The sequence below is a fragment of the Mustela lutreola genome, chromosome 1 (assembly GCF_030435805.1).
Source record: "Mustela lutreola isolate mMusLut2 chromosome 1, mMusLut2.pri, whole genome shotgun sequence".
Lineage (NCBI taxonomy): Eukaryota > Metazoa > Chordata > Mammalia > Carnivora > Mustelidae > Mustela > Mustela lutreola.
In genome coordinates this window covers 99,069,426-99,095,541 of record NC_081290.1, presented here as the reverse complement: position 1 = coordinate 99,095,541, position 26,116 = coordinate 99,069,426, and the positions used below count along the sequence as shown (strand labels likewise).

Genomic DNA, 26,116 nt, shown 5'->3' with positions numbered 1-26,116 from the left:
AAAGCTTATAGGTAAAGTTTCAGCCAGATAAAAGTAACCTAAGCGCAAAAACACAGGTTTTCTCGGCTCCAGAAAACTGCTGGCTTCTTTTCGCTCCCTACTCCCCAGGGTGTGTTTGTCCTCGCCCACTGGGGGGAGGAGGGTGACCAGAATAGCAAAGGACCTCAGAATTTACCCTTCATACCCCCTCCCCCAGCGCCTCGGTAATGAATTCCTTCGGACTAAGTCGTATTTGCTACAATTTGTTACGAAATCAAATTTCACATTTAAAAAAAAAAAAAAAAAAAAAAGAAAGCTGAAAACCACCAACAAAGGAAGAGCGGGTGCTTAAAGTTCTTTTAAACACTCACACCGACCTCATTCCCCGTTTAGATGTCAGAGGATGGGAGGGAGGGCCAGGGCTGTAATTCATCTTGATTTGCTTCATTGTCCCGCAGTTTGCAAACCATAATCCTGTATAATTTCAGGAACAAGCAGGTTTAGAATTAATGGGTCAATATTATTTAAAACAAAACACGGGGATCATGACCTTTGCCTCAACTACATATTGCTCTACAAGACTCAGGAAACTCCACTCTAACCTCTCAACCCCTGGGCTCTTTGGGAAACTGAAGGGCTGTAGTTATTAGAAATGGTCTTTGTTTCTTTTAATGTCTCAAAAGGATTTGGAAATAGAATGCAATATAACATGAAGAATCTCTCTACTTAAGCCTGAAAGATAAACGTGGAGGCCTAAATATTTTGAACTGGAGGTGTTTCCTTGTAAATTTATTATAGATGTATGCCTCTTGAGAGGAATGTATATAAACTGTACATGTATACATACACACATAATTCTCCAGAACAATTTACTGGATTTGGAGCCCCCCCCCCAAGAAGTCATTCCAAGCTGACATACTTTCTAAATTTCTCTCTCCTTTCTTCTTTCTCTCTTATATTATTTGCTAGCAATAATGGAATCCTCTGGGTTTAAGCCAAAGAAAAATCTGGGAGACAAGACCAGACTTTGCAGCCTTCCCCCCCCCCCTCTGGGAGTGGCTTTTCTTATTTTCTTTTTAGTTTCTGATGAATGACTATAATTTATTTCTACCAAATTTAAATAAGTCCTGCTGCTGCCTTATGTGTTTAACTAGGCAGGCAGAGGGAACTGGTTTGTTTAGGAAGCAGTGACTGAGAAACCCTGGCCAGGCGACAGAGGAGGGCAGAAAGAATCCAGACCAATTTGTACGTAGTATATTTTACTCCCATGAAATAAAACACATTTTTCATATTTGCTGAAAAGTAAAACAATAATATTGTACGAAATGTTATACACAGGGTAGGTTGTACATAGCAGTTTCAGAAACATCATTGCATCCACCAGAGAAACTATTCTAAAACTGATATTCACACATTTTTTATAATAATAATATGTTAGAAACATACAGTGTGGCATTTAGTATATACATTCCTTTGCTCACAAGCGAAAAACCCTAATCGCTTCTGTATAACATGCTTTATTTTAAAGCCTAACCTTTAAAAACACTGTTGTGATAGTACTAACAACTGCTTTTTATAAAATTAATTTGACATTTCGATATATATACATCCTTTCAGTCATTTTAATGTTAACAATGCTAAACTTAAAAAATAACAAGCTTATAGTAATGTTAAAATGTCATATCCAGTCAAACATTTGTGTGTGTCCTTGCAACTGTTGGAAATACTTTTAGTGAAAGATGTCAGACATTGAGGAAATTCCTTTGAAATCAAAGGAGCTCTCTTTAATTCAGTGGTTTCCTTTTCTCTTTATATCTTCTCTTTCTCTCCCTTTCTTGAGTGCCCACGACCTTCTCGCGTAACTCCCAGTCTTTCAAGGGCAGAGCTGCCCAGCCAGCACGGTCCTAGGATCCGGGTGCCGTGGGCGAGACTCACACCGGCCGGTCCACCGCATACTGGCAAGCACTCAGGTTGGACGCCGGGTTCTGCACGCTGGCGTAGCCGAAGCTGGAGTGCTGCTTTGCTTTCAGTCTCAGGCTGGCCAGGCTCGAGTTACACGTGTCCCTGTAAACGTACGGAGGAGTCGGCGGTGCGTAAGGACAGGCCGGCGTTGGCACCGCGGAATTCAGCGACGGGCTGCTCAGGTTGTTCAAGTTATTCAGGCTATTGAGGCTGGAGCCCGGGACGCCGGTCACAGCTGAGGGCACCATGCTGGACGACATGCTCATGGAGGAGATGGAATTGGGTGGGGAGAACATGCTCTGTGATGACAGGGGGTTGACGTTCATAGAGTTGAAGAAAGGGAAGCTCTTGGTGGACAGAGAGGCTGACGTGAGACCCTTGGCGGCCCAGTTGTTGTAGGAATAGCCCGGGTACATGTCGTCGTAGGGCTGCATAAGGCCGTTGAACTGCGGCCCAAAGCCATTCTTGCACAGCTCGGCCTGCTGGTTCCGCTCCCGCTTTCTCCATTTGGCCCGGCGATTCTTGAACCAAACCTGAGGGTGGAGGGTAAGGGGGCAAATAGATGCCACAGAGCAGATTAGTAAAACCTCGATCCCAGAAAGCACCAGAGGCCACCACCTCTGAGAGACAGAGACACATGTATGTGCGCGTGCACGCATGCACACACCTCGGCCCCCCAAATTCTCCCCAACCGCCTACTGCCTCTGGGGCCCCAGCTGCCTGAGCCCTGTCCAAGCAAGAGAAGCCTGGCGGGGTGAGGCCTGAGAGCCCAGGCTCTGAGCTGTACCACAAACCCCAGTCCAACACCTGGTGGCCTGGCCTGTGGGCGGCTTGTTCACTAACCCAGGCTCTCCTCAAGATCCAAAAACACTTACTGTAAAATAAACGGGGGGCAGCGGCGTTTTTCACCCAACCCTTACCCAGCGGCCTTGCAAACTTGCTTCCCTTCCAAAGCCACAGACACAGTGAAGAGGATAAGGAGCTCAGAGGGCACCAGAGGCCCAGGCTCTCTTTCACACAGCTCCTCCCTCCGTCTCAGACCTCCCCTGCCACCCCCCACTACACAGAACGTGCTTTCACAACTGGTGCCAGCCCTTGACCCCCATCCTTGCCTAGCAAAATAAGGTATCAAAAAGCAAAAGATCACCTTCCCTATGGCCTCATATACTCCTCGAGCTTGGCTGGCAAATCTCTGGGAACCCAAAATGGGCCGCTCTGTAGCCTCTCCCTCCCTTCGCCCACTCCAGGCTAGGCCCCTGCACCCCGGTGGTGCTCCTGCTGGGCCCAGACCTTTTGCTCCACTTTGCAAGCAGCCTCCTAACCCGGTCAGCCCCCACCCGCGTCCGGTGGCCCCGACACAACCCTTCTCTCAATCCACATCGGCCCGCCCGTCTCCGCAGACTGTGGCTTTTGTGTATTGGAGCGGGGCCTGGCCCCAGATTTCAGAGCTGACACCGGTGATGTTTCACATTACACATCTCAGCCAGGCCCAGCCGCCTAATCCTCTTTTTTTCCCCCTTTTTCCTTTCATTCTCGATTTCCTTTTTATCCCCCTTCCTCTTTGCACCCGCCTGCTATAAAAAAGCACGCTTCACTCCTACTTGAAGGGACACACAGCGGGCCTGGATGGAGGCAGCCAGAGGGAGCGACAGCCCAGCATGGTAGTGACAGGGAACTTGGGAGGGATTGCAAAGAATCGGAGGGGGTGGAGGAAAGAGGTCTTTTTCCGAAGGATTCCAGAGAACCTACTGATTGTGTTTTCATCTTCGTTACTTGCAATTTCCACCCTAGGCCGTCTAAACCTTGCCCTGGCAAGAAGAGTACGTGCAAGTCCCGTTCCCCTGATGCGCAGGAGAGCTAATGACCTTGCGCAAAACCACGCGGTTGGAGAGCCAGAGTTCTAGCTCTGAGCAGTTAAACTAAAACCATTTTCAACTTCATTCCAGCTGTTATCCACCAGCATAGCTTCATATCCTACACAAATGCCACCTAGAAAGTCCTTCGTTCCCTCTGCTTTGGGAAAACATTTTGGTCTTTTTTTTTTTTTTTTTTTTTTCATCGTTATTGTTGTATAGTGTTTTCTTCTTTCTTCTCTGCTCTAACTGGGGGCTCTATTTTTCTATCCAGAGCTTGCTTTTTTTTTTTTTTTCTCCCTTAACAGCAAAGCCTCTGGATCCTGCTATGTGTGTTTCTGCTTCCAGAATCCTAAGGCGTTTGGAGTTACCCACTGACCAGCATAAACCAGAATGTTGCTACTGGGTAATTTATTTAAGTTCACTTTTGCCAATCCATAAAGTACAGATTTGCTACAAAGGTAAGCCACCCCCACCTTTAAGAAAAAAAAAAAAACTATTATCATTGGGAAGAAAGATAATGAGTAACAATCTCCTAAGAAAAGATAAATAAACCAAACAGAAGTCTTTCTTCTTTTTTTCTAAGAGGACTAACAGGATGATAGATGGTGTATCAAAACTGCTTCCATAGATCACAAAGACTAAGGGATATGGTGTGGGAGAGACCTGAATGACCCAAAACCCTCAAAGACTATGTAAGGGGGATGAGCCGAGTAGAGAGAGAGAAGTCCGGGGTTGGGCTGCCCGAGTTTAAGTCCCAAGGAGGACCAAATCTTGCATGTCTCTGGCGGGTATTTCTTGTTAAAAGCGCACAGGTCGGAGCCTGTTCTCGCCTCCCGGCCTGGGAGGGATTTTATTAGCGCTTATCTGGCGACTGCAAGCCGGGAACACAATGCCCTGCGCAGGGGAATGCCACGCGGCCCAGTTCGGGAGGGCCTGGGGTGGCGGCGCCGTGAGCGGGTGTCGCCCCAGGCGCCCGCGCCAGCCTTAACGCGAATCTGGTAAGGGGGAGCAGTAAGCTCCCCACTGGAGCCGCCGAGAGGCCTTCTGCCTCTGCAAAGGCACAACACCCGCGCCCGCCGGGGGACGCCGCCTTCCATACTCCCTCAGCGTCTACGCGGCCGGCATCTCTACAATGGCTTCCTTCCCAGCCTTCCCAGGCTCCGCGAGGGGTCCTACCCGAACTCGGGCTTCCGTGAGGTTGGTCCACACGGCGATTTCCTCGCGCGTGGACATGTCCGGGTAGCGGTTCCGCTGGAAAGTGGCCTCCAGTTCCTGCAGCTGCTGGCTGGTGAAGTGAGTACGCTGCCGTCGTTGCCGCTTCTTCTTGGATGGGTCTTCGGTGCCCACGTCCTCATTCTTTCCCGGCTGGCTCTTATCTTTCTCTGAAAACGAAACACACAAAGGTTCCCGTCAACATGTCCACCTGCTACCCGCGAACTCCGGCTGGACCGGGCGGCAGAGGCCGGGGGAGAAATGGGCTGCCATGCAGGGGAGGAGTGTGTGCGTGGCCTCTCCGGGCCGCGGGGAGCGCTGCGACTGTAGGGTGTGCAGACGTGAGTGTGGGTGTGAGCACCCCATCTCCTCCCCTCCCCCAGCGCCGCACGTTTTATTTACATGTTTATCTCAGAGCAAAGGCACCTTCATTTTTATAGCCTCTGCTTTCAAGTATATTTACACGCCTCTACGCAGACACAGCAAATCTCCCCAGACACCCGCACGCGCGCCTTTTACAGAGCCCCCGCGGATCTCGATGCGGCTTCGGAAGGCCAGTAAAGGTAGATTTGGGGATTCCGTCACCCACCCAAGTTCTTCTACGCTTTAGAAATACCGCTTCTTCTGCGGCGTAATTACGGAAATACTTTTCTAACAGGCGCAGCTTCTCGGGAGCTGAAAGCCGAGAGAACAGGGACCGGGTTGGGGGGTTGGAGGACGGCCTCTGACCGTCTTCGAGTGGAGATGCTGGGATTTTTGTGACCCAGGAAACCTCGGGAGGCCAGGATGGGAATAGGGAAGAGTAGAAGAATGGCTCGCGTCGTTCGCGCCACCTCGGGCGGTCGAAGTGGAGCGAAAGGAACGCGGGGCCAAAAGAATCCTGGCTCCGGAAGTTCTGCGGGAAGCAAACTAAACGACCACTCCCACCACGCCTCCCCCAGGAGGGGCCAACTTCCTTGGGGGCGAGAAAGGCCGAGTGGCAAGGGGCGGCTGGACCCGAGTATCTGCGGGGCCGCGCGGCGCCTTACCTGCGGCCTCGGGGCTGGAGGTGTCAGAGATGGTGTGCACCTCCAGCCTGTGCTTGGAAGAGTCCAGGGAGCGGGTCTGACCGGGAGCCAGGACTGAAGCCATGGCCAGTGGCTGGGGATGGTGACAGGAGGAAGACGAGGAGGTGGCCAACAGCTTGGTCCCTACTGCTCGGTGCTCCAAGTGCAGCGGGCCTTTCATGCAGTTCATGGACGAAGGAGCGCGCCGCCCTACGAGTGCCGGGTTGCCGCCCGGCCGAAACCCCGTGGCCGCCGCCGCCTGCTCCGCTTTGCGCTCTAGGCGCGGAGTTTCCCTGCTGTGGCCGCGGCGGGCCAAGCCAGGGAGCACAACCCCCGCTGAGTCTTTGAACCCAGCCGCCCCCGTCTCCTTCAGAAGGCTCTAGCGAAAGGGTCCGGCAGCGAAAAGTCAGCGGGCAAACGGAGACATGGGGATGTGGTAGGAGGGTACAGCTCGGAGCGTCTTTGGGCAGCAGGCTTCCAAGCTCCAAAGCGAAACCAGAGTGGGCAAAGACCCCTTTCTTCCCTCCCTCCCTCCCCCAAGTACCCCTCCAATAAGGAAAGCTAACGGCGTTCGCGATCTGCCCGCCCCCCGCGCGGCAGCCCTGACAGCGAAGTGTCAAGAGTGACAGGGACAGGTAGCTGATATTAGATCCCCCGCAGCGGCGGCAGCGGCTGCGGCAGCGGCGCGGGCCTCTGGACGCACCCTCCGCTGCGCGCACACGCACAACCCCTCGGGCCGTCGAGCCCGAGCACAGACTCCCAGCAGCTCAACTCCCGGCACCTAGGCGAGCGACGGACCAGCTCTGCGGCTCCGAGCTTCCCAGTTGGCCTAACATCTTAAAACCAGAGGCGGGCTTCCTGGTGTCCAGACGTCACTTTGCCGAGGCCCTCCCAGCCCTCCCAACCCTCCCCGCCTCCGCCTCCTCCTCCGCCTCCTCCCAGACCCTTCGCCCAGCGGGAGTGACGTGGCTCCGCACCAATCAAGAGACCCCGAGCCGCGGCGGAGGGGCAGCCCTGTCTGCACCTATCAGCTGTGTGGGGCCGGGCTAATACCTCACTGCGCCCACCAAGTCTACACCCGCCGGCTCCCGGGAATTCGGCTCTGACCCCGGCCGAAACTCTTTTAGTTCAGCCGGGGAGGTAAGAGAGGCGAGGCTGGGAGTAAAAGGCTCTGGAGAAAGAAGCGGAAAGGTCGAGGGCTGAAAGGTACAAGGATCAACAAGCCTCCCCACCCCTTTCTTTTGTATCTCGCTACATCCAAGTCCAATTGAGAAATATTTTTCTCTTCCTGGATGGAAAGGAGACATGCTACTTAAACCCAGAATATTTAAAAAACAGCAACAAATCACCTCTACAAGCTTAAATTTTCCAAACAGCCTGTCAAGTGAATGCTGCGCTAATCTGAAGAAGCTTTGCTTTAATTGCAAAGAAGACAAAGCCCTGAGAAGGCAGGCTAATAAATTAGAAATCGAGAAGCAAATGGACCCGTCAAAAGAAAATTACCTTGACTTTAAACGAACAACTGTTTGGTGGTTCACTCTGGATTTATACAAGAATAAAAAGTCGCCTCAGATCACGTTTTCTGTAATGGTTATTAGTCCCCAGACAGAAAATACACAACAGAATAGAAACCCTAACCCAGCATTTTCAAAATGCTGAAAGCTTATCCATTCTACTTAGCGTTGATTAAGACACATATCCTAGATCTTTCAAATTCCTTGTACACTGTATTAAGCTTGTCCTAACCCTAGAGAGAGCCCGCTTTAAATTCGACTCTCTTGTTTACTTTATTATCAATCAGATTCAAATCCATAAAGCCTGCAGAATCAACAACCTTGAGCTAATTATATATAAAATATGCTTTAATGAATTTCCATACAATTAAGAATGTTGCCAAATAACCAATTTCAAGGATAACTTCTAAGTCATTTTCGTTTCCTAGGGAACTCAAGGCTGTTGAATCTTTAAAGTCCAAGCAGGCAGAGGCAGTGGGGTAGGGGCGAAGGGCAAAAGCCTAGGAGAGCACTCAGCTAGGAAAAGCAAATTCTTATTCATTTATTTTTTAAAAAGAAAAAAAAAAAACCCACACCTTTGGGGAGATCCAACTCTTTACAATACTGTTTCAAAAAACGTAAATTTCCAAATAAATTAAAGAAATACAAATGTATCGTTCAAAATAATTTTTGGAAGTTCTTTTGTCCTCTGCTTAGGTCATCAAGAGAGCACAAACTAATCTCCTTTGGATTTTTGCACTGGTGATTGCTTTATTGTGGAGTTAGTGTTATCATCCCTGAATGTGTATTTGTTTGACATTACAGTCAATGATTTGTAACACCAGTATGAGGTATCTTCAGAAAACTCCCTCCTTGTCCTTGTTCACAGGATTGGGAAACGTACGCAGTTTGGGGCAGAGTGGATGAAACAGACGACGAGCACGTTTGGAACCTATGTGTCTTTCCTTTGCCTGGCTCTCCCTGCCAAACCCTATCTGCAACTCCTTCCCCCGTTTTAAACACGCTTGAGAGCCATCCAGAGAACCAAATGAGAATTGTTCTTCAGTCTCTCCCCAGAAGAATCATCCCACTTTAAGAAAAATACAGCTGCAAGAAGGAATTTTCTTTATAGTAAGGTTTAAGTCGGCATTTCTGGTTTTAACCTTTTATTCCAGTTCACCCCATTTCAAGCATACACACACCTGCTCAGTTCAGAACACATCCCCCTGTGACAGGTCTGCATTAGCTAAGGCTCATACAACCAGCTATATTAGGTCCTGCAATCTTATCACTAAATTATACATATTACACCAGCAGCCTGTTGGTAAAGAAGGTTAAATTAATTTACATTCTGCTCATTATCTGGTGCTTAAATGACGCATTTTATCCCTGAGATTTGGCGGAGAATCTCCTCAGACCCCACAGCGTTTCACCGAAGACAATGCTCTTACATTTGTAGTGGTTTTTAATCTGATAAGACTCTAATTTGCTTAAGTCTTTTAAATAAGGGTTTTAAATGTTTCTAGCCGTTTTCTTATTGAATTTCCTCTGATTCCCCCAAGATCATAAAGTATATGTGTAAAGTAAATATTTCCTCCCATTGCACTGCCAGCCGATGACCTATAACTAAGTCAATATGAATCTAGCTCTTTTCTGCCCAATGTGTTTACTAATCATATTCCAGTTTCTTCTTTTTAAACCTCTGCATAGCTGCGATCCACAAAATACCAAACCCATAAGGCTTCATTTCATGAGGAAACTCCATTGCATGAAAGAACGAAAAACTCCCCACCATAGTGAGCATACTTTCTTTCTTAGTATTGGTTTCTTTGAGAATCAAACCTGGGAGTTGCAATTTTTGGCGGAGGCTCTTGATGTTTCTCAAAACTCCTTACTCAGGAGAGCTGAGAAGCTCCACAGAGCGATATAGATATTGAAGCTCATCTCTCATTAAATCTACAGAATTTTAAATTCTGTGGCTCTGTTGACTAACAGAACTCACATCATGGGCAAATACACATATGAAAGACCTAGTCTCCAAATCAGCTTCCAAAGTAGTTGAAAAACTCAAGGGCAAGTGACAGCTCTTCATAGTACCAAATTGTGGGAGATACTGGAAATACTGGTGATCTCCAGGCAGCCTAAAAGCCTAAAGAGTTGAAGAATCTTAAATTGTATCTATCCATTGCAAAGTCAAGTGGAAAATAAAGACAATTATCTGGAGATCTCTGGTTAAAGTAAGAACATAACCATATCTAACAGTCAATCAGTCATCTATCTAGATATGCACATACATAATATATAATGCCTCCCCCCAACCATCAACTTAGCTGGAAAGACATTTCTTTGCAGTTTTCCAGAGTTTCAACTCTCTCCGGATGTCCTAATCACTTCACACTTGGCGAGCCTGGCTAACTCCCTTCTCAGGCCCAACAGAATCCATTCCACGGATGGTGGGAATACGCCAACATGAAAAGTCTAGATGGCAAAAACCGACTAGGAGGAAACCAAGAAACACTTTTCTATGGGAATTGTGGTGGTGGTGGTGGGCAACTTTGGAGACTAAATCTACAAAAACCTTGTGAGTGCACAGATATTGGTAGTAGAAACAAGGAAGGGGTTGAAAGTAATCCTTTGTATTTTACAGGTTGAGCACTACCCTTGCTTCCTCACGAACCCATTCTTCTTTGACTGGTTCTAGAAATTTCTAAGATTTCCTAGACTCTGTCACTGAAATTTCCAATCCAGACAAAAAATCAGGATGCTCAGTTCAGGGAAACTGGAGGTACGCTGTAAGGCCTCCATGGAAGGAAGCCCAGTGCAGGTTTGAGTTTTCAAATCAAAAGACATTCAAGAATTCTCAGTTGGGTTTTCTTGCTTATTCTTTCAAGGCAAGACCCTTGAGGAGAGAAATGTGTGACACAGGGTCAGGTGTGTTTTGAGCTGCTGGTATTTGCCACCGATTACCAGTCTTAAGGTCTTATTTAATTTCACACTCTTTAGTGGTAGTTGCGCAAAGCCTGGTTGGCCCTTGCGGCAAAATTGGTTGGACGGCGAGGCCAAACTCTGGTGCAGTGGCCCAAATATGGGCTGATATCCAACCAATTGAGCCACAACTTTTGGGAAAAAAAATCTGTCCTCAAAGCTCACATGCAAGATGGCTCAATTAAGTGTCTCCTTTGGCTGTGAGGTCATATAGGGGTGGAGGTCTTGCTCTGGTTCAGGCCAGCTCAAGGCCTTGGCCCGCCCAAAGTCAGGTCAGAGTCCCGTGAAGGGCATGATTGTGTGTGCGTGCGCATGTGGTGTAAGGCACAGAGGTCAGATGGAGACCTTGCCCCCTGCCCAAGAAGTGGCCTTTCCTCCCCTCCTACTTCTGCCTGCCCTGTCTTCACACACAAATAGAGCTGGAAAGACCCTTTAGTTGCACCTCCGCCCCACCCGCTCCAGCCACAAAGTGGAAACACCCAGAAATTAAAAACTTTACTGTGACTGATCCCCCTCCCCAAACCATTCTCTAAATGGATTAATAAAGTGCTGGTTTGTGAAAAGGGGCAGATTCTTTTCTGAATCATAAATCTGTGCATGTACTGAGCAACACCCACATTCTCTGGGTCCCTGCAAACGGCATCCATATTTTTTTAGTCTTACACACTCAGTCACTTAAGGTTTGGAGTAACTGGCTGGGGGTGCTCAGGGTGGCAGGGGGAGGTACCCCCACAATAGCGCCCGAAGAGAAAAGCAGGGATTAGACGAGGCAGGATGGGTGGGGGGCATGCCTCTGAAACCATGAAACCCACATGCTATATGCCTTTTCACATTAGTTTGTTAACTCCACAGCTTTATCATTTAATCTCAGAAAACAGCTAGCTGTGTAAAAGTCAAATAAAGGGAAGGGTATAAATTTGTGTAAGCCGAAGGGGAATGATAGGGATAGATGGGGGGCAGAGAGAGAAAGAGAGAGAGAGAGGAGCGGTAAAAGAAAAAGAGATAGACATTAATATCCAGGTCCAGAGAGGAGAACTGGAGAGGGACTGGCTAAAGTCACTTTTAAAAATTGGATTAAAACGCGCCTCTTTTTCTCTTTTCTGTGTTTCTCCCCTCTAGTTCTTGTCCGTCTCCTTTTTCTATTTCTCTTGCTCTCCCTTCTTTCTGTCTTCCCTCTCCCAGACATGCTGGTAGCTAACATTCAGCATTAGTTGTCATGGTGACCATAAATCACATAAATCCAAAAATACCCACCTATAATCTGAGATGAAGCTTTTATTTCCCTAGCGAAATAATATTTTAAAAGCTGTCAGCTGACAAAAAAAAAAAAAAAAAAGGAACCCACCTCATCATAGTAACCCAAGTAATATATTACTTCTAAAGGTTTAAATTAAAATGTCAGCCTGTTAAAAACATGCCGCGAGAATTTTGGGCACTCTTCCTGTCAGATTCTTACAATGAAGTTGACTCCACCACTCCTGATCACTCTTTAACACACATACACCATTTTGCTGCTCATTTTCCTTCTATTAATTTCTTTCCTCCCCTCCCACCTATCTTAGTCTGTCCAGACTCTGCCTTAGCTTGTAAAAGAAAGGAGTCTCCGTCTGGATCAGAAAGAGGTTGAATCCTCTGCCGGATCCTTTTGAGGACCTCGTGTGTTGGTCCTTTCATCAATCACTTCCTCAAACGAAAGATGGGGTTTGGGGGAAGAAAAGGTTATCGTCGGGATCCAAATGGGGGTGACTCCATAGAGGAACCGAGAAGAAAGAAATGCAGAGAGGGGGACTAGGGGTGTGGGGGCAGGGGCAGACAGTGTGGTGAACTGACCTGGACGACCAGTTTCTGCGGTTAAGTCTAGCCTAGGAAAGTAAGGTACTTATATTCTCTCACTCCTGCCTTTTTTCTCCTAGGAGGAAACTTTCCTATTTGGAGACCCTGGTGGGGGAGGGGGGTGGCGGCCACAGTTGGGCCTTTTGTCTTCTACCTTGGGCTTGTTGTCTTTTGCCTATCTTTGGATTACAGGGTATTCGCCTAGATGAAGAGCCATTAATTACCCATTCAGTCAATATTAGGAAGACGACAAAGCTTTTTACATAGGATTAAGAAGACATCAGATTGTTCCATTAGTATATTCCTGCTCACGAATAAGCTTTCGTTATACATTTCCTTTTCCCTCCCGAGTCGCTCTAACAACTGCTGCATATATTAAGAGCGGGCGGGCGGTGAGAAATAACAGCCCAACCAGCCTTGAGAAAAACTTTGAGCTCGCCTGGTGTCGGTAGCAAGGAACGCGACGACCTGTAAAGCCTACCTCCGCGGGCGGGGATCCGCAGGGACTGACTACCTATTGCACAACTGGTACAATTTCCCCCGACGGGGAAACAAACCCCACAAAACGCAGAGGCAGCGTCTACCAATAAGCTAGAGTTGGCGCGGGGTGGGGTGGGGTGGGGCGATTGTAAGGAAAATGGAAATCTCTTCATAACCCTCTTCCCCTCTCTGGTCGCTTCTGCCTCAGACTTCATGCCCCTTCCGCTTGCCCCTGTCGCTTGCTCGGGCCTCACCTCTAAGAGCCCTGGACCCTCTGAACATCCCCCTTCTTTCAGACCACGCTCTGGCCCCGGGCACTGCAGCCTGTCCCACCATTTCGCGTTTCTCTAGAGATGATCCGGCCTGCGCTCTCGCTTGAATCCTTGTTAGCATGAAAGCTGCTTCACGATGGCGAAGGGAAACCCGCTTATTTGCTTTCAGGGGGTACATTAGGAATCCACGTAGTATGTGCTCGGCAAACATTTGCTGATTGAATGAATGCAGGCTCTGCGGCCGCCGAGGCGGCGGGGGTTAGCCCGGGTCCTCTGAAGAAGACTGGGATCTAGCTGCTTGCTGAGGGTGTGTGTGTCGCAGCTGGGGGCGCCACAAGGGGCCTTGGAATCCCCCTCCCAAGGGAGGGAGGTCTGAACACACCAGAGACTTGGGTGAGACTCTTGGCAGCATCCACTGAACCAAAGCTATTTAAAAATTAATGGCGTCTCTGGGGAAGGCCCGGCCAAGGTACCCGCCCACGTATGGTCGCGGAACCTGGGCGCCGGGACCGTGGGGCGGCAGCTCTGTCCGATTTCAGCCAGCAAACCAGAGCCACCGCCCCGAAACTTTAAGGGTTACTGACAGGGGAGGATCACTCCCTCCCCTTCCTGAAAGTCAAGAGCACTCTTCGACTTCAGCGAGGAGGCTTCTTTCCACCCAAAGCAAGAAGTCAAGGATCTCCGTTCCTTGACTCCTAGGGGACGTTCTCAGCAGACTCCCGCCCCTTCTTTCTGGGGGTACAGTTTAACTCTCCGTCCCTCCACCTGGGTGCCTAGCCATTCCTCTTTCAACCCTCTCTCCTCACCGTGACCTTAAGGGTCTCCGCAGACCTCATGCCTCCTCTAGTTTCAGGGTTCCAGCCAGGCTGTGGGTCAGCTGGATGGCTACTAAGGGGACGAGGGTTCCCTTGGGAAGGAAGGCAGAGTTGGAGCCTTCCAGAGGTTAACCTTGTCTACTTAGAGACCGTTTTCAGTCTTCAACGAGGACACACTGGTTTTGGGGGGTTGAGGAGAGGGTTATGCCAATATAAAGTGTCATAATTCCTTTTGAAAACCGCATATCGTTGCAAACATTTTTTCTTTTTGAAAGCAAAAAAAAAAAAAGTTTATAAAAAATAAAGGAGAAAACTTTTTCTTTTAAAAGCAGGTTGTGTCTAGTAGTTTGCATATCACATAAGTTAAACTTACTTGTATTCAGTAGAGGGAACTCTGGCAACCTTCCTTGTGAGGCACTGTAGTTTTGGCTATTCGTGTGTGACTTTTTTTTTTTTTTTTTTGTCTACCACATCCCTAAAAGCCAATAAAATCAAGATTTTCGGCATTTCTCCCTATCACATGCCTCTTCTTAATTAATGGCATTAAACATGTTTAGGCAGTAATTTCCCTCTTTGGCCCAAAAGGTAGAAAACAGAATGTTGCCAGTGTAGAGCCTTTCATTTACACTAAAATAATCCTGGCCTGAAAGTAATGGTTAAAAAAACAACTGTTCACTATTTCTAGTTCTTTATTTACCTGCTAATTATCAAAAGTGGATGCCCAGTGGCCCGAGTGGGAACTGTGACAGAAGTAGAAAAGAGCAGCTTTCCGCAGCTTCTTGCCCACCTAGGTGGCCCCCCCATCCCATTTCAAGCCTCTCTTCCAACAGGCCCTACCTCCCTAGTTTAGATGGAGACCACCTGTCCTCAGAAACCATGCCTGGGCTCTAGAAGCCCTGGGTTGGGGTAGGGATAGAAGACATTCTGTATCATTCCCGCTCCCAGTGCGTCAGGAAACATCAGTCTCAGCTTGGAGGCTTCCAGCCCACCCTATGCAAAGTGCAATTGGGGAGCTCCCCCAGTCTGGCCAGAGCCAGGACTGAACCCACACAAAATATTTCCCTGAGAGGAGACATTGCTGTTCTTGATTTTTAACCATATCCCAAACATACTTCGGTCTAATAATTTATTTTTATGACCGATTATCAAACAGAGGAAGAATTTAACACAATCTTAATGACAGAAATCACCCGACGTTATCTCTGCATGGCCCCATTTAACCCCATGGGGTTAATCCCAGACAAGTGAGCGTTTAACTGGCCCAGCAGGAGGACTCCCGATATTGTGGTGTCCGGAGTGCTCTGCTCCAGACCACTTTAGAAGTTTTATTTAGACAAATGATAATTTTCTCAGATTTACTGGGAAGCCTGAATGTAGGGCCTTTGTTTTCTTCTTAGTAATATGGTTTGTTTACTTGGCGGGGGTCCCAATTCGCCCCACTCCGGCACACATTACATTTGTATCCTTACACTTTAATCCGGAAAGAGGGTGTTAGGGGCTGAGGGTGATGGGGGGGGCTTTATCTCCTCACACTATCAAAGGTCAACAACTCCCTAAGGCTAGGCACTTATTATTATAGTAACCTGGAAAATCCGGAGAATAGCAGAACAGTTAAGTTTAAGTTTCTCATGAATTCTAAGGGAAAGCGTGTCCCCTCATACACACACACACACACACACACACACACACACAAAACTAAGTTTCAGTCCAGCAAAGATCTGTGCAGGGGTTGTTTCAGTCCAGCAAAGGTCTGTGCAGGGGTTGGAGACGTTTTAACTTTTACACAAGTTTTAACTTTTAACGTTTTAACTTTTACACAAGCCTGCAGACTTTGAGCAGCAGTGTCCCTTGACTCGTCCACAACGAAACCAGCTAATTCAGCAAGGACACCACCAAGACCCGAGGCCTTGCAACCTGCACAACAGGTAAGTTCGCGTCGACAGGGGCACACATTTCAGCACACCCTTGACTGCTGCGCACAGTCTCTGCCCTCAGGCTCAGCGGGGCTCCAGTGAGCTCTTCCACCCCTCGGCCAGGCGAATCTTTGCCAACACAAGCCTCCGGTGCTTGCCTTCCGCGGTAAACCCCGCACCCACAAGCCTGGGCGGGGCTCGGCTAAGAGCCGCAGGGGCGGGGTGGACCCTTGGTGGTGCTGCACGCAGTGGGACATGGCCGGCGACAGAGGTCGCTGTTGGACTACTTTTCCGCGCCAGCTCTTGGCACAGAAGTAGGTTGGGGTGTGGGCAGGAGATCAGGCCGCAAGGAGAGAGCGAGAAAGAGCAAGAGGAGAGGTGTTGGGTCTCAGGAGTGCAGTATAATTTTGGGAAAGGAATTAACGTCCCTGGGACGGCTATTTCCCGTCCCACCCAGAGTCCAAGTGTCTAAGTCAAGGAGCAGGCACGCCGAGTCCGGCGGCCTCGCCAGCGTGCGCCTTACCCGAAGCCTAGAGGCCCGGAGGCGGGTGCCCTGCGCGCGGCCTGCGCTTCGCTCCCGGCCTTACCAGTGGCGCCGGGATGCTGCCGCGGGAAGAGCTTGCTGCTGGCCGCCTCTTTCCGGCTCTCGGGAGAGTCTGTGAACTCGACCTTTTTGATTTCGGAGTCTTTGGAGAAGAGGCATTCAACGGCCGCCGGCTGCACGCCTGGGCCACGCGCGCCCGCCCCACAAGCGGGTAGAGAGATGCCCGGGACCGCCGCGGAAAGAAGCGGGGTTGTGGGGAGGGGGGGCAGGAGCAGGACGAAGAAGAGAAAGAGGGACAAAGAGCAAAGACCCAGTTAGAGGAAAGGGCAGAGAGCACTCCCCTCTCCCGGACCCTCTGGCAACGCGACCCAGGGCAGCGTACGGTTCTCTGCGCCTCCCTGGGGCTGCCAGCGGCTCCCTCCGGGAGAAGTAGGCCCCGGGCGTCGGGACGCGGCGAGCAGCTCCCTCCCTATCCGCAACGGCCCCTCACCCCCATACCCCGGGAGAGGCCACCGGCGTCCCGGTTCTGATTCCCTTTCTGTCCCGGCCGGCCCCTCCTGGAAGAGCCCCTAGCCCCTGCCTCGCCAAGCGGCCAGTGCCCTCTTGCCGCCCTCGCGCGGTGCGGTCTCCCGTCGGGTGCCCGGGGCAGGAGGAAAGACTCTTACCTAATTGCACACACGCCGACACTAGTTTGCGGCAGTTGGTCTCCATTCCCCGTTATCTGCAAAATAAAGGAGGACGGCGGTGAGAAGCTGGGGTCGCCAAGCGTGCCGGGCTCCGCGGAGCGAGGCTACCTGTGGGGCGGACAAATTCGCTGTTAAGTGCCCACTCGGTGCTGGGTTTCAGGCGTGTTTCTCTGACCTGACAGCCTCTGGCTGCCCAGCCTCAGCCCTACCCTAGCCCCTGGCCCAGGACATCTGGATGGACCTGAGGGGGACATCGCCCTCCAGAGTTGTGGTGAATGGGCCCAGGCCCTCTTGAGGGATAAATCCATCGTGTTCTGGGGGACTTTGGCTGTGCAGGATCTTACAAGATGTTTGTGTCAGGCCTTAAGAGCCCTTCGGAACACGGGGCGAAACTTAGATAAAATTTGGGGGTGAGTGAAGAGGACTAGCCCTTTGAGGAAGTTGTGTGGAAGGCCACCTTTAAGCACGGCGCTTTCCGTGAGTAGGAGCTTAGTGAACCTTTGTAGAATATCAGCGTCAACTTGTAACTATCCTATATAACAGGCTGTTCTCGATTTTCTCTAATTCTGAAATGAACGGGACTCTAAGGTTCTTGGCCCAGGGTGCTCCAGGAGCCAGCTGGCTTCGGGCCTCTCATCCATCAGGAGCCACTTTTCCATATTTAGCCACACTTTTCCCTGGAGATACTTACCCGGCCATTTATTTACCCTAAAGTAAGATTTAAGATCGCAGAGGAGGGAAACGGTGGTGGACTGAGACAGAGGGGAACAGGGCAAAAGTCCGGAGGGTTTTCTTTCCACCAAGGATGTAGAAATAACTCGTAGAGAACGGCTCCCCCGATTCTCCCCGGAGAACCAAATCTTTTTCAAATTTCCAACCACAGCGCAGCGAGCCAACCCTTTAACGCGCGCCCCCTTTCTCGCCACAGGCAAACCGGGAGAGGTGGGTGGCGAGAGACCCTGTCGGGGTGGGTAGAAGAGCCGTGGCTGCTTTAAAGACCGAAGAAAAGAAAGAAGGTCTCGGGCTCCCCAGGCCCTTCGGATCTTGGCACCTGCCTCTCTTCACACTAACCAGGGTACGCCGGCGGCGGGAAGGCCCACTTCGCTCGGGTCCCGGGCTAAGGGTAGGAGCGGGCGTTGCCTCTTTGGCCCAAGTGCTGAGGCGGGGCAGGGAGCTGCCGGTCTGGCTCTAGTCTGGGTCATATTTCCCGGCTCCTCGGCCTCTCCTGGAACAAGCCGGGCCTCGGGGGCCTCTGGCCAAGGTCGCTGCTTAGAGGACGGGCTGCCCAGCGCGGCCTCGTGGGGATCCAGGGGTTCCCCCCACCCTCTAGCTGGGACGTGGGCGGGGGCTCTGCGGATCCTTGCAGGCCCGGGGGCCCAGAAGTAGCAGTTTGGCGGCTCCAGATTTAGTGATTCTGCAGTAAAATCACAGGATTAGTCCCTGATTGAGATGTCTGTTCGTGAGATATTACAAAATTCATTATCACAGCTTTCTACTAACTCGATATGAAGTAACACAGATGGGATTTTATTAGTCCAGACTTCAAATGTTTACTTATGATAATTTCAGGGGAAATTTGCATGTCATCATCAATTCGATAATCTTTTTTTTTTTTTTTTTTTTTTAACATCTGAACTGGCTGCATTATTAACGGGTAGCCGAAGCATTGCAGATGGTAACTGCAAATCGTTTTTATTTATTTTTTTTAAGGAATGAAATATACAAAAGAAAAAGATGGGGTCGCTCAGTGTAAAGTCAGTCAATTATTACACATTCTCCCCCCACTCCCAAGCTTCAGTGCTGAAGACCAAACAAAGCAATACAAAACAAATCTTCAAGAACTCTGTTCTAAGGACTGAAAAGAAGGTCAAGGCGTGTTCCTTAGCTCACTCTTAAGTGTCCTTGTGACTTGGGGATTTATTTTGCAGTCAAAATGAGCCATGAGACCTGCATTATTTATTTATTTATTTAGCTTCATGTAATTACCAGGCCTACTAGATGAATTGAATCTAACTAGGGAAGATAGTTTTTAAAAATAACCTCCAATACCCGCTTGCTGATCCTTAAACCTGCCCTGTCAAGGAAGACAAGTCTTACTAGACAAATTTGGCTGTAGGATTTAGGGACTAGCTTCCACTGCTAATCTCACAAATTAAGATGCACAACTTTTTTTGATGGGAAGTTGTTCTCACCCCAAAAGTTCATGTCCTGGTCTTAATGTTTATGCCAGGCAATCTTGTTTTGGCCAAGTTGAGTTTTCTATTGTGAGTGTGCTAAAAAGCACCATATAGTTAATGAAGCACACTGAAGCACACTGGCCAAGGCAGGCAGTAAAGCCGTAAGAAATAAAACAATTTTCTTAAAAATAATTTCTGATTGTAATAATTGGAAGTTGCAGAATAAAATAGAGTTCTAATAATTCCAAATCCTTTCACAATTCTCCCCTTTCCATTTATTTTGTTACCCCATAACAAAATCTTTAATGGAAAGTTTAAAAATAAACAGCACAAGAACATATGTTTTAAATGAACTAAATTGGAGAGATTAGCCAGTAAATTAATTTGCAGTGGGTAATCATTTAAGGAAATTAAAATACTGCTTAACACAGTTCTGTATTTTACCAGTTTAAGCCTTCTTTTAAACCAATTAATATTGATGCCTTAGGAACACTTGAAGACAAACATGCTCAACTTGAGGAACAAAGCACCTGAATAATTTAAGTGGAGTTTTGCTGAGGTAAAGTAAAACATTCCATAAATGAAGTAGCTATTTAATTTTTAGGGAATGTTTGATTATTAAAATCTTGTATGCTTATTTTATGTTACACCAATAAAAATCTTCAATCTATTTTACTTACATGCTTTGTTTCCTTGACATAATTGGTATTGGAATTTTAGATAAATTTCTCCCCAAATTATATTAAAACCATGTTTAATTCTTATTACTGGCCAAAAAGTGCACGGGAATCTCTTGAAATCAGATAATTTTTTTTTTCATACAAATATTTTAGAATGTATGAGTGACTGTTTTTATTTTAATTCATAATAGCAAAAGTTTTTTTCATTTAGTTTACTTTAGTAAGACATAATACTCACCCACAAAAAAATAGTAAATAATATATTACCCTATGATTTCTAAATTACTTAGGAAAGTAAAGTCACTGAATTGGAATTAAAAGAGAACCGTATGTCCCAGCTTTAGAAACATAATTTTTTTCTTACTCGACACTTGGAAAAATAGTTCTCTCCTCTTTACCATTTAAAACCTATCTCCTCAAGTGCAAGATTGGAGTTGACTGGTGATCAATTTAAAGGATTTATAATCCGAAGTAATTGTGTGAGCTTGGCATCCAGGCCTGGCTCCCAGGTAATTCGCTTGGGCCTGAGAGGTCACTAACTGCCAGTTAAGATGGAATCTTTTTTCCAATTGGTAACAATGGGAAGGGGGCTAATCTTCCAGTAGCTGAAACTTTGTACCCGGCCCTTTATCTTGAGAATGCTAATCCTCAGCCTGAGGATTTGTCCCCGCAGTGTTGGCACCGAGATTTAAGGGAAGATACTTCGTTTTAAATGCCAGCCGTGGTCTTGCTTCCCACTCGACTTCGGCAACCCCATAGATTGTAATGTCAGCGACTGGGGACAAGAGGAACGGGGCTTTACAAGGTCTGTTAGCCAACTGAGTTACTTCGAGGGGTGGGGGGAAGGCAGCCCCAAGAACCACAAATCACCTACGGTGAAGATTCTCCAAAGTGGAACAAATTTCCAAACTCGCATTATCTCACACCCCTGCGGAAGAGACGGCCTCCACTTACCGGCTACCGGGAGAGAGCTACTGTCTCTGCGCCCCACCGCTTCCCGGGGAGATTTCCAGCGAGCCGAGGCGCAGGCTGCACCGCAAGCGCCTGAAAACCGAGCCCGAGAAGACTGCGGGGCTCCCGAGGGTGCCAAGTTCCGAGGGAGTCCACGGGTGCGCGGTGGCCGCAGGAATCTAGCCGTCACTGGCAGTTTCTTTCTGCTCCTCTCCAGCTTTCTCGCTGTCTCGCACTCTCTCTCTCCTCCCTCGCTCTCATCCCTCTCTCTTCCCTCAGCTCGGTCTCCGTGTGGGGAGTGACGTGACGTCAGCAGAGATTCCACCAAACTCCACTGCACAGTGGCGGGCGGGCGGGCAGCCGAGCCCGGCAGCGCGGCGGGCGTTCAAGGAGCGAGCAAAGCGTTCGGGCGAGCGCGGGGGGGAGCGGGCAGGGGCGACGAGAAGCGAGTCAGGGCTGGGAGGTGAGGCCGCCAGGCCGGAGAGTCAGGAGCCGGAGGAAAAGCCCCGAGAGCGAAAGAGGGGCAGGGAGCCGGGCAGGGCTCTGAGACGGGAGCAGAGGAGTAGCAGGCACAAGCAATCCCACTGTGGAAAGGAGGACAGGAGGGGAGGAAGGGGTGGAGGAGAAGAAAAAGGAATCTGCGCCGGACCGGGAGCTCTAATAATCAGAGGGGGAGGACCAGGGCGTCCGGGAGACGGGAACGTACTCCTGGGGAGCAAACCAGGACGGAGGAGAAGGAAGGGACAGGGAAAGTGGCCCAAGAAATGGAACAAAGGACAGAGTGCATGTGCTTGGGTTTGTTTGGGGCGAGGCATGTGGGGTGTGAGTATGAGAGTGCCTGTATGTGACCTTCTTGCAGGCCTGCAGGATTGAGAGAAGAGGTCACGGAAACGAGGGATGGCGGAGTGGGGGTGATGGGGACGTAAGGGGCTCACAGGAGGCTGGAGCGAAAGTAGGCGGAGTGGGGGGTGAGAGAGGATGACTGAAGAGAAATCTGGAAAAGTGGGGCGAGCGGGGGAAGGGTGGGGAAGAGGGTCGGGAGGGCGACAGCCGGGGGCGAGCGAGACTAGTTAACCAGAGGAGGCCGAGATGCCTGGCCCAGCACTGCCCGCCCGGACACCGCGCCCGAGGTCAAGGCGGGTGGACCAAGCACGCTGTCCCTGCGCAGGTGGGAATGGTAGCGCACTGACCAGCATACACGAAAGGATTGCGCTGGGCAAGCCTTGGGCGCTCATAGAGTCTAGAATTTCCTCTGCTGTACCTACACTCAACAAGTTCACCCCGGGTCACGGATATCTCATTTTTTAAAATGACGAGGTTAAGGTTCCTGGCGAGCATGGTATTAAATTGCAAAGGATGGTGGTGGGGGTGGGAAGGAAAGCTACCCTCAAACCCACATTTGCTCCTGAAAATCGAAGAGCACGTGAAGTTAGAGGAGTCATGTTCATTCGAAAAGTGTGCCTTACTTCTAAACCCTGATTTTCCGATTTCTTCACCGGAGCAAGGGCGTGTAGTTTGGTAGCCAGCAGGATATTTTTGCTCTGTCCTGCCTTCGGGTATAAGGACTATAAATATGATTCGTCTGGAAGGCTAGGTGTGAAGGCTTCTGCCAGGCATACTAGACCACGTTCTTTCAATTTCAAGGGCATCCTGTTAATGTATGTTTTTGGAAAGCCGCGGAAAGCAGTCATATCCTCCGGTTTGGTTTTCCCATCAATATTAATTTCTGCATAGGAACAACACTCTCCCAGGCCCGCCATTAAAGAGCCCTCTCCTTTGGTCTTCAATGGAGAATAAAGTTCCCTCTAAAAGTTGTATTGCTCTTCCTAAATCAGTATACCAGTTCTCTCAATTTTAGGAAAAGATAATGACTTGTTGGGAGAATCTGTGAGAAATACATGCATTACAAAAAACATGGTGTTTAAAATAACCCAGGTCACCACATAGGTGCTGGGCTTTCCCTACATTTGGGGGCTGTCTGGAACATGTTATGTGTTTTCTTGAATTACTCCGTGTTTTGAATTCATTTGAGTTAGCAGTAAAAACAGGCAAACAAACTTGCTCAATTTGTTTTGAGTGCTAAATCCCTTCACTTTGAAATAGCTAACAGTCGACAGATGGACTCATTTTATGGAAAGGGTTAGCCTCTTCAGCCACGAAAAAAACTGAGAGATCCACATTTTAGAGCCATTTCTAACTTCCACCTAACATCTATGAAAACTCGAACTTTCTCTCTTTACCTATTGGAAATTCAAGACAATTATATTTAAGGGAGAGAAAGGGGGGGGGATTCCCAAGTACTATTTTTATTTTTATTTCCCTTCTGTTCCTGAGAATTGTTATTTCTGGTTTTTGAAATCGTGCTGAATCAAGACAATCAAATTTCTTCAACAAGACCCACAACTGAAATCTAATGTCATAGCAAACCAGAGAATGTAGTCAGAGAAAGACATTTTCATCTCTCTCCATCATCGAATTTTCTGTCTCCCTATCCCCTGAGTATTGGGTTAATGCCTTCCCCCCTTTTTTTCTTTTCATTTTATAGAGATTAAGAGACGCTCATAGCAGAACGACCTCCATTCATCTGGTGGCGAGGATGAGGAATCTCATGGAAAAGTGGGAAAAGAGTGAGAAAAATCAGAGACAGGAAGATTCAGAGACTCGCGGAGAGACACGGGAAAGAGAAAGGGGTAGCGCTGGAGTGACGCGCAGATAAGCGCGTGCAACCCCCTCCCCCTTTCAAGATTCAGAGGTTTGCAAACCCGGGCAGGGATGAAGGGGCTCCTGGAAGCTCACGTTCCCCTCACCCCACCTTCTGTCTGGAGTCTCGTCCGCCGGGGGCCGGTTAACCCCAGTCCCGGCCGCCTCAGACATCGCGCTGAGCTTTTGGGTCTTCGCCTCGCCCAGCGCCAGTGCAGCTGAAGTGAGCAGCTGGTGGGAAATGCTAATGGCTCCTGGAGAAATAGAAGATACAGAATGATTCTCATTCCCTCCTCGAGTGTGTGGAAGGAGCTGGACATACGTTTCACGCTCCTAATCCTTCTTTTACATTTTTAGTCATACTCCTATTAAACAACTAATTAATGCCCAGAACCACTAGGGAATATATTAGGCATGCAGCGGAGAGGCAGGGTGCTGGGGGGCTACAAACCATCGAGCTGATTTAAGACATGGATTTCAGGTTTTTCCCTCGTCAGAGCAGAAATGGAAGAGTGGGCCGTGGCGATTGTATTTAGATTCCGATTACTTCAAATTAGAAGGGGGTGGAGGGAGCGTCCAAGCAAAGCAGCAATTCCCTGCCCTGCAGATGTAAACAAGATTGTAGCATCAAAGGTACCAGCTCCTTAAGGGCCAGATCGCCTGGGCTGGGAGCCTGGGGGTGGGGAGACACTGACCTTATGTATCTGTGAATTTCAAGGATGTTACACTTTTACGTAAACAACTCCGGTGGATCTTCTGGTAATCCCCAGTGAGACTCACTGTTCTAGAATATCTCAAATTTTTGTTTTCCCCGGAAGAATACATTCTCTTTATGTTTCCAAAATTTTAAGCTATGTCTAAAGATAATAACCTTCCAATAAGCCAGTGCACTGGATCATTTCCCACAGTCCTTTTTTTCCCCTGTCTTTTTGGTTATCTAATTTAATGTGTGGGAGGACACAGGGAATTAAACATAACCCCCTCCCCCCATCAACATAAGAAGAGCGGTGCTGGCTAAATGGGTTCAGAGAATTTTTAGGGAGATTCTGAGTTATACCCCTCCCTCTAATATTTTGAAGCAGGTGACAACTGTTAGTACAGGAATCAAGTTGTGGAGCTTGGGGAGGACATACAATTTTGTGATTAAAGCGGGGCAAACCCGAGAACGAATGTGGAGTGACCTCCACCAACTCACTCTCACCCAAAAGTCAGCATTTGGGAAAGGTACAGTATTATTTTAGAGCCCGCCACAACGAGGTGCGTGCTATCATTTACTTTCTTCACTCTGGATTATGATCTCAACCCTGGCAAGCATTTCCCCAGCTCCTTATCTGACAACAAGCTGAGTATGTAAATACCAATGGCTAGAGATGTTTAACTGCCTCAAACATTATTGATTTGTTGGCTGTTCTAAAATTTCTCCCTAGTCCAGGTCCGGTTTCCGAATTGTCCATTCGGGCGCTTTGATCTGTGTCCTCAATGCTACCATACAGTCATTGTTTTTTTAATTTTGTTTTTTTTTAAAGGCATTAAGATGAACCAATTGATTTGCATATAAATTAAAATTATTGTGCGTTGCCTATTCCGGTGTTTTATAATCATTTCGAAATTAGTACTTAACCACTCGAGCTAAAAGAATATATAAATGTCTGTATTGACTCACTAATGAATTACCTAATTAAAACATCCCGGGGATATTGGGCTCTGGAAAGATTGTTAAATCGAGACATACTCGGGGAGGGATGAATATTGGAAGGGTAACAGAGCGGAGTCTGGAACTCAGAACGGAGTTTCCGGTGATTCCGAGCGTTAATTTTGGAGCATTGATTCTTTCCTGTTGTTAATGATTTTGTGCTTGCTTGTAAATAAATGAAAGAGCAGGAGCGCTCTGATGGCGGCGGTCGCTCAGGCCCTTTGCTCTGGCAGAGACCGTTGGGGTATAAGCCCGCAGCGTTAAATCGCGGGAGAAGCTGGGCCGGGCCCGGAGGTGTGCGGCCCCCCTGAAAGCCTGGCCAGTCTTCCCCTCTCCTCCTGCCTCGCCGGCCGGCGGACGAGCTGCGGCCGCGCTTTCTCGGCGCGCGCGGGGAGCGGGAACTGGAGCCGACATTTAATAGATATGCTAACTGAGCACTTACCTTCGTCCTGAGAATAGGAATAAAAGGTAGCTCTTCTTAAGAGAGGCGGTGCAAAGGCACGCTAGGAGTTCAAACACGGCTGGCGGCGGGAAATCTGTAGCCTGGGGGCTCGCCAACAACCCCTTTCATTTCAAGCACTTATTGATTTGCTGTTGTCATCTTTGGCGACGCAGAAGGACACTTGAAAGAATTTCTGATGGGGCTCTGATCTGAGAAAGAAGGTGACCTGCCCAGGCTCTCACCAAATTCTTAATTACCACATCAACTGCTTTTTTTTATCCCCCACCTCACCTCCTTCCCCCATGGCAACTGAGTTTGCTTATTCTTAACTTTTTAATTATTCAGAAACTTACTTTCCTCTCATTGGCTTCCCTTTTGTAGCGATTTTCTATTCTTA

At 48.6% G+C, this 26,116-nt stretch overlaps 1 protein-coding gene across 2 annotated transcripts; it reads right to left on the bottom strand.

The window, feature by feature from the left end:
* Positions 1–1,218: 1,218 nt before the first annotated feature.
* PITX2 (paired like homeodomain 2) lies at positions 1,219–21,097 on the bottom strand. 2 transcript variants are annotated; one of them, XM_059170907.1, is made up of 4 exons: positions 20,888–21,097; positions 17,056–17,111; positions 4,974–5,179; positions 1,219–2,474 (listed from the first exon to the last, which is right to left on the bottom strand). In XM_059170907.1, exons 2-4 carry the CDS (start codon positions 17,099–17,101, stop codon positions 1,911–1,913), a joined length of 816 nt encoding a protein of 271 aa, XP_059026890.1. In that variant the 5' UTR covers positions 17,102–17,111; positions 20,888–21,097; the 3' UTR covers positions 1,219–1,910. The 2 variants fall into 2 exon arrangements, with proteins under 2 accessions (XP_059026890.1, XP_059026881.1); XM_059170898.1 differs by lacking the exons at positions 17,056–17,111; positions 20,888–21,097 and adding an exon at positions 6,038–6,925.
* Between the last annotated feature and the right edge of the window lie 5,019 nt (positions 21,098–26,116).